The following is an 8,191-nucleotide window of genomic DNA, read 5'->3' as shown; positions in this document are numbered from 1 at the left end:
ACATTATATATATATATATATATATATATATATAACCAAAAAAAATCCTAGATTACTACATTAATACCATTGAATTCCACTATAATTTATCAAGTTTAGTAACTAAGTTGTATTTTAGTCTAAAAAATATGAAATTTGAAGCAGACTAAATACACCCTGCCTTATTGAAATATTGGTTCAAAGGAAAGAAATGGTGCCAAGTTCATTAAAATGGGTGAGAAAGATACTAGGGGGACATTCTAGGCTTCTGATTGGTTATTCATGTCATATATATAGAAGTATGTTTATATAAGGGAGCATTTCCAAAAATGGAAAGAGGTGGGTGGGGGTTCTACTGTGTTTGATTTATTACATGAGCAATATCTTAGCAAACTGAAAAGATAAGATGCTCTTATTTTATATTCTAGCTTGTCAATATCGGTAATTTGAGTTTCTAATTCGTATAAAACTATAGACTTAGTATTTTGACTTCACAATCATCTAATTTGAACCAGTGCTGCATTCAACATACCATCTGTTTTTTTAATATTTGCTTTTAAATTAAGAAATTGAGTAATATATAATACTAAAATTTGAATCATAAACTTATTGACATAAATTTATGAAATAGTAGTTTGATAAAATTTTGAATGTGAGTCAACAACCGAGATGACATGGCCTTTCACCTGTGACCCGTATCGAAGGGGTTAACGATAATATAAACAGTTGGATGTTTTCACTGCAAAACATCTTGTTCAGTTTTTTTTTCTTTCTTCCCCAGGCTATATTAATTCTTTCTACTTTTTTGTTAATCTTTAATTGATTTTTATCAATAAGATTTGTTCATCTCATAGTAGAGGTATAGCTCAATAATTTATCATTCGTAACGTTATGAGCTGAGCATACTTTAGTTGGTGCTTGAATTGTTTTTCACCATTTCTGTAAAAGTGCCTCGTCGTTTCATAAAAATGAAGTTTCGTTTTCAAAGTTTTGAGATTTTCTGAGTAAATGATGGGTTAATATTTTTATTTACCCTATGTATGTATATCTTACAATTCTTCAAAGTCATCATTCTTGAAAACATGCGATTAACTATGAAAGAACAAAGGAATAAACAATTTTGAAAACATCATACTTTCAAACCTTTTATTAACCCTTTCGCAGTGGATGGGTAAAAGTGTGCATGTCATGATGTCCGATTCAAGCTCTTACCTCAGGAGGTCATTGTCCAATCTCTACTGGTCTCCCTGAACAATGGCAGTCTGACAATTCAAAATCATCTGACCTAAATTTTCTGAGCCACCACTGGTATTTGTGAACTTTCAAAGCATCTTTATAAACCCCACAAATGTTTTGGTTCCCTCTTTTGCCTTTATGAAACTCGTAGAACGTGCAATGTCAAATGTGATTCTCGTTATAAATGTAGGATGTAATTTTTTTCTGGTTAGAAGAAAATTTTTTGTTAACAGAAAATTGATGAACAAGAAGGTTTCTTTTACCTGTTAAATCAAATTCGCCTGAAAAGAAACAAAACCACATAATTACAAACATTTAATTTTACTTTCTGGTACTCCTAATATTAAAAAAACAAAAAAATTAACTAAATTTCAGTCTTTTGAATCATGACGCATGCATACTCTTATTCGTGTAATTAATGTTATATTATGCTTATTATTTCACTTTTGTGGTGTCTAACCAATTATAATCTCAAACTTCAGATATTGACAAGCTAGAATGTAAAATAAAAACTTTCCACATTTTACGAGATATTAATATATTTAGCCAACCCACCAGAGTAGCCCCCTCCTAACCCTGCATTCTTCTCAAGCCACTTTCTTAGCCATGTCTGTCTCTTTATCAGTGCATGTTTCTAACCATTAGAAAGATAATTGTTTAACCTATTTGATTCTGTTAGTCATTTGTAAATTTTATCGCAGATAAGAGTGTAGTTCCCTCCGAAATCACGGAGTTCACTGACTAATTCATTGCACAGAATATAATTCTTTTTTTTTAATCTACATTTACTTTATTTAGAAGTCCAATGAAATTACATTAGTTTTGTGATAAGTGATAATTTGTTGGTTTTCTAAAATCAGTATTTGAAATCCATAAAAATTAATTTGTTTTTGTCTCTGTTTAATAAAAATTTTGGGAACCTACTTTATTTTTGTTGGGTGATCTGGGTCAGCCTAACTGATAATGAACGAATTACATTTGAATGACTTTGTGTTTATTGTAAAGTTTGTTCTTATCTTAATGTGACAGTGGTTTCCTGAGAAATAAAAAATGAACGAGTAATTTTTCTTTAGTTTGTTATTTAAGTTTTTAATGTATACACCTTTCTCTAGGTTCATTGAACTGTTTTTACTGTATTATATTCTTTCCCTATTATTTATATTTTCTAAAGTGAGTTATATTTTGACTTTTTAAAGCTGAACTTTTTTTGTCTCTTTACATACCTTGAAATATTGTAGTTAATAACAATTTGAAGCTGAATGTTGTTTAATTTGAAAAATGTTTAGGAGATTTATCTCTCAAAAGATACTCAGTTGGGCAAGTATAAAATCTAAAATGTTTAGTTTATTTAATACTTTTTTGTCTTTCCTATTTACAGAAAAGAAAGACACCTTTTCTGGTTTCAAATTTGGGGCATCAGTTTCTTCTAGTTCCTCAGCAAGTAATTTTAAATTTGTTTCACCAAGTAATTCTGGAAACGTTAACACTACATCTAAATGTAGTTTTAATTTTTGTGCTCCGACCATTCTTCCAGCTTCTTCCACAGCACAGCAGAGTTCATTCTCGTTTGGTGCCCCTGTAACAACCACTAGCTGTACTACAACCGAATTTAAGTTTGGTGTCCCTATAACAACCACTAGCTGTGCTACAACCGAATTTAAGTTTGGTGTCCCTGTAACAACCACTAGCTGTACTACAACTGAATTTAAGTTTGGCATACCATCTTCCAATAAGGAAATCTCAATATCTTCTGGAATACATAACACGCAGGAAAGTGTTTCATCAAAGACAAAATCTACAGATGAGACAATTACATTAAATAGCTCTAAGTCTACAGATGCAGCATCAGAGGATAAAACTTCTGCTTCAGGTCTTATGGTTACAAGTGTTAGTACACAACAGACAAAATTATCATTTGGTTTACCTGTTCAAGCAACAGTGTCGGGTCTGGGTTCACAAGCAAAACAGTTAGAATTTGATGGTTGCATCAATAAGGAAGATAAAAAAGCAATTGGAGGTTTTAGTTTCCCTCTTAACAGATTGTCAACTCAAGATAGTATTGCCTTATCTAAGCCTGAAGAGAAACCTAAGAGTGGATTTAGTTTTGGAGTCCCAAGTGAAAAGAAGAAAGAAAATACTTCACTCGGTATGTCGTGTTTATTTACCTATTTTCAATCTTTCATAACACATCTTTTATTAAAATTGTTTCTGATCTAAAAATGCATATGTTGTAAGTGTATTTAATAGGTAAATAAACTTGTGAGTATACAATAAATAGTGCTTTTGGAATTGATCATAAAATGCTGTGTACATGAATTAAAATTACAACACAGTCGGCATAGCACATATAGCCCATTGTATAGTTAAAACAAATAACTGAATCGAAGCACGAGGCTAGCATATGCCTGCAGCTAGTTCAGTTCTTTTTTGGTGGGGGAGTAATTTTACAGTTTTTTAAAATGAAAGCTTTGAGTCTTTCTTTAGATTTCTGGTTGTTAAAATACTATTGCTGCTTGGGTCTGATCTTTCATAGAACCAGGTTTTTTGTGAATGTTGATAAGATTCTTTGTTTTAATGTATATATATATATTTTTTTTTTAAATCCACATAAATGGCATGATTGTGATGTGGCCAGGAGTAGTCAGCTCTAGTTTTTATTTACTGTATATACACTCAAACACAAGTAATATTTGCATATATCTATCATCTAGACTCTTGAAATTCTCAAGTGTTCATCCCTTGCTTATTAATATCTTCTTAATCAACTACAAAGATCAGCAATTCCAGTTCATGCTGTGCTTCACTTCATGAGAATGATTTTATAATTATTGTTTTTCTTATGTAAACATGAACCTTGTTCTAATCTGGGCTAGTTTGAGTTGTCACGGTGACATAATGATGGTACTTGTTGAAATTTGTAGCCCTGTCTCAAAATTGTTTTCTTTCTTTCTTTACCCTGTAAGATTGATTGTTGGAAATCATGCAGAGCGTGGAAAGACTTAGTTTACACACCATGGGCTGGCATAATTGTATACCAGAAGGCACTGACATAAACATTTCATTTCAATCTTTAGAGCAATATTTCAGCCTGGACTTGTTAGTGAGGCTAGTGCCCCAGTTCATTCCTGAAAGTACTGAGATAGAAACATCATAGACCATTATTCGCATAGTGTCAAGTGTTTGCACTGCTCTTGTTTTACTGCTTAGTGTAGACTGTTTTAGGTATGCAGAGAATACTCACTTGTACATAATAAGTAGGTGTTAGGTAGCACATTTACTTGCCAAAAGAAGTATCAAGCATATACTTTAATCTGTTGGTGATCAGGAAAGTGCATTGGTACTAATACACAAAGAACAAGGGACAACTGTGTTCTGGTTGTATTGGCTAGCTGACTGACTTTTATCATTTAGATGTATGTGTCTTCTCAAGCTAAGGACTTTTACTAGCTGACTGAACTTTTCTTTGGTGTTATAACTGGGTGTCTTTCCAGGCTTCTGAAAATGTTTGACAGCTGATGGAATTTTTCTGAGTTAGTTTGAGTAACTTGCCTTAAGATGCAAGTTATATTTCTAAAGTTTATATTTAATTTTATATAATTTGTGTACATAGTTGTCATAATTTTTGTGTTTTTGTAAGTGATATATATGATACAATACGGCAACATTAAATTATCCGTAGACTCAGGTGTATTATTCTTTTGTTTCACTTGTTATACGTATCGCTTTTACAAGTTTTTAATTTTTTACACTTACAACCTTGTTCATTCAACCTGTAGAATGGGACTAAATCATCACTAATAAAATTGTTTTAACAAGATGTTGTTCTGTCTTACAAATTGATTAATACAGTTCTTTCTTTTGAGTTAAAGTGTGGAGTCTGTGAACTTAAATGTTGTATTGATGACAAGTATTTCTAACAGTTTTCAGCAGCACAAAAAAAGAAAATTTATTGGTGACTTCCACAACACCAGTTGCGCCAAGTTTTGGTTTTCTTGATAAGTCCAGTACATCAATGACTTTTAGCGGCACAGGGAGTTCTTCAGTACCCAATGTACCAGTATTTACAATGAACACTGAAAAAAAAGATGCCGGAGGTTCTGGTGGAGCTAATTTTTTCTTTGGAAATAGTTCAGGTATACAAAGGTTTTGCTTTTGATTTAAGTTACAACTTAAAAAACAATACTTGATTAGCTTTTTAAAGCCAGAAAGTAATTACTGAGATTTTAAAGTAACTCTAAAAACCAGAATATTCATGAAACTAGTGTGCTAAAAATGAATGACTAAATGTTCTTCAAATACAGAAAAAATGATTTCTGAGTATTTTAATGTTAAATTTGATTATTTCTTTTGCAACAAACTTAAAAGAATATGATATTATATTGCAAGGTTTGTTTCCTTTGTTGTCAAAAAGTGGTAGATTTTTTTCAATGTAACCATGTTGCTAGAATTTCCAGTATCATTATGTTTGGCACTTAGACCCTGTTGTAGCCACATTCTAAAATGAAACTATTAAGGGCTCATGTTATTAGTATGTAACTCATGATGTTAATGAAATACAGATCAGACTACAAAATTATGGGAATTAGTGATTGATTATGAAATAGATTCTCCCCAGAAAAGAAAGAAGTGCTTAACAACAAAAACATAAGTGCATTGCTGCTCATAGGCAATAATAATAATAATAAAAAAAAAGGCCAGGGGAAAACCCTGGTGTAGGAAAACATACTTAAAAAAAATAGTCATATTAGGTTTAACATCAAAAATTGAGTGAGCATAATACAACAAAAGCCACTATCCCTTTGATGATATTTTCAGAAACAAAATATTCAAACAGCTAAGCTAGAAATTTATAATATCGGACATAAAAAGACACAGATAAAAACTGTTATAAACCACAATGTGTGAATCATTAAATTTATCCTAGCAAGAGAGAAATTAAATAGAATTCCCACACAAGTGAGATAATACACTATCGATTTAACTTCTATTTGCAATCCTCACATATAGAATACAATTAAAACTAAACATGTTAAGAGCAGGTATAGGCATTAAAGTCTACAATAATCCACGTGTAAAATTACTATTCAACATCTGAAGGTAGTTACTTCTATCGAAACAAAAGGGGAAAAGAGTGAATGAAAACCAGAAGATATGCTGCTATATATTGAGTGATCAGTAGAACTTGTCTTCTAAGTTGGTGTTCCAAACCCCATAATAGTAAACTTCCAGTATGTATAACATAATAAAACCTTGTGCATCTACTATTAATATTTACCCTCTATATTTGAAAGTATATTAAAACACCCTGCCTTCCCTGTAATTGTTATGATGTTAAATATGGTGTTTGGCTGTAGAAATGACTTTAAATAACTATTCATGCTAATTCATATGGTGTACTGTTGGTGAAGTTGAATTATTACCAGCTTTCATTTAATTTAAGGCTTTTTTCCTTACCACACATAAAGAAAAACGAAGGCTATTGATGGCCTTCATCACACTTTTTTAGATGTAGATTTACTGGGTATTCCTGACTATCTTCCCACTGTACATTATTACATAGATGTTTAAGTATATGTTTTATGTATACTGATTTATGCTCTCTTGTACATTTTTACTTATACAGAAACAGTCACTAGACTATAATAGTTGATTTTATTTTAATTTTTATAAGCTTTCTTATTTGTAGATGTGTTCAAAAGAGAAAAATAGTAATAACAAGAATCCATGGAATAAAAGTAATATCTTACTATTTTTATGAGGGTGTAGCTGAGTTATAATGGTAATAGCAGCTTTACAATAAAGAAAGAGTTCTTAAAAAGTTTTATATTACTAAAATGGATGATGTGATATATTTTTATTACTTTTTTTAAAGGAATGAATAGTACAAGCAAACCAGCTACGTTTTCATTTGGTACTTCTACAACATCATCTGTATTCTTTGGTTCAACAGCTTCACCTAACTTGTTTACATTTGGTTCACAAGGACCTGCCACGTTAGCATTTGGAGGTGGAAGTTCATCTGGAGCACCCACTTTTGGTAGTGCAACACCAAAGCTTGGTACAATTGATTCAGCAAGAACACCAGCTTTTGGAGCAGTTTCATCTGTGCCGAAACTTGGTGCCACTTTCCCCAGTGAAAAGCCAGCATTCAGACATGAATCATCTGAAACACCATCAAAGATCCAAGCTGGTGCACCACCTTTTGGAACAGTTTCATCTGTACCGAAACTTGGTGCCACTTTCCCCAGTGAAAAGCCAGCATTCAGACATGAATCATCTGAAACACCATCAAAAGTCCAAGCTGGTGCACCAACTTTTGGTGTTGCTCTACCAGCATGTGAAGCATCAAGTAATGTGCCTCTTTTTGGACAACCTCAACCAGAGTCTAAGCCTTCTTTGTCTAACAACAATACTTCGGGTTTTAATGTCAACTCAACTCCAACCTTTCAGTTTGGCTTGTCTTCTTCAGCACAGCCTTCTGGAGTATTTCGATTTGGAACTCCACAGGTAGCTTGTACATGTATTCCTATAACTATTAATAAACAAATTTTAGTTCTTTACTGTACAGTAATGAAACCCCCCTTTTTTTTTAAATAAAAACTAAAAGAAGTTATGATAAACATGTTAATAGCTGTACAACTAAATGGTTTTCCTTTTGTATTCTTGTTTTACTTGAAGTATCTATATACTAAAAATAATTTTTCCACTTAAGTTTATAAGTTTTGATAATTTTTTTCTAAAAGTGGTTGACATATTCTAGTTGAAAGGCAAATGTCTTTGGAAATTTTCACATTAAACCTGTGTAGGTAGGATTGTAGATTTTGTAACCACCGTGAAACTGTAAATACTATAATTCTAAATGTAGTTAGTTTATCTTTAAGAAATTTAACAGCCTCACAGTAAAACATTATAAGTCTATAATTATAGTATTTTGGCACTTGTGTATAAAGTTAAAATCATAAATAATATTCAACGT

General features: G+C 31.7%; 1 protein-coding gene across 5 annotated transcripts in view; it reads left to right on the top strand.

Moving 5' to 3' along the window:
• LOC106475617 (nuclear pore complex protein Nup153-like) overlaps positions 1–8,191 on the top strand; it is a 27,790-nt gene that overhangs the window by 15,959 nt on the left and 3,640 nt on the right. For 4 of the 5 annotated variants that reach the window (XM_013936294.1, XM_013936293.1, XM_022379684.1 and 1 more), the window contains exons 9-11: positions 2,594–3,361; positions 5,136–5,348; positions 7,088–7,722. In XM_013936294.1, coding sequence (XP_013791748.1) covers positions 2,594–3,361; positions 5,136–5,348; positions 7,088–7,722 — 1,616 coding nt within the window. The remainder of the gene's footprint in view (positions 1–2,593; positions 3,362–5,135; positions 5,349–7,087; positions 7,723–8,191) is intronic. The other variant, XM_022379685.1, reaches the window with a different exon arrangement.

The sequence above is a fragment of the Limulus polyphemus genome, unplaced genomic scaffold, assembly GCF_000517525.1.
Source record: "Limulus polyphemus unplaced genomic scaffold, Limulus_polyphemus-2.1.2 Scaffold8877, whole genome shotgun sequence".
Classification (NCBI taxonomy): Eukaryota; Metazoa; Arthropoda; class Merostomata; order Xiphosura; family Limulidae; genus Limulus; species Limulus polyphemus.
The sequence above is the reverse complement of the archived record's forward strand: the minus strand, read 5'-3'. Positions and strand labels throughout refer to the sequence as shown.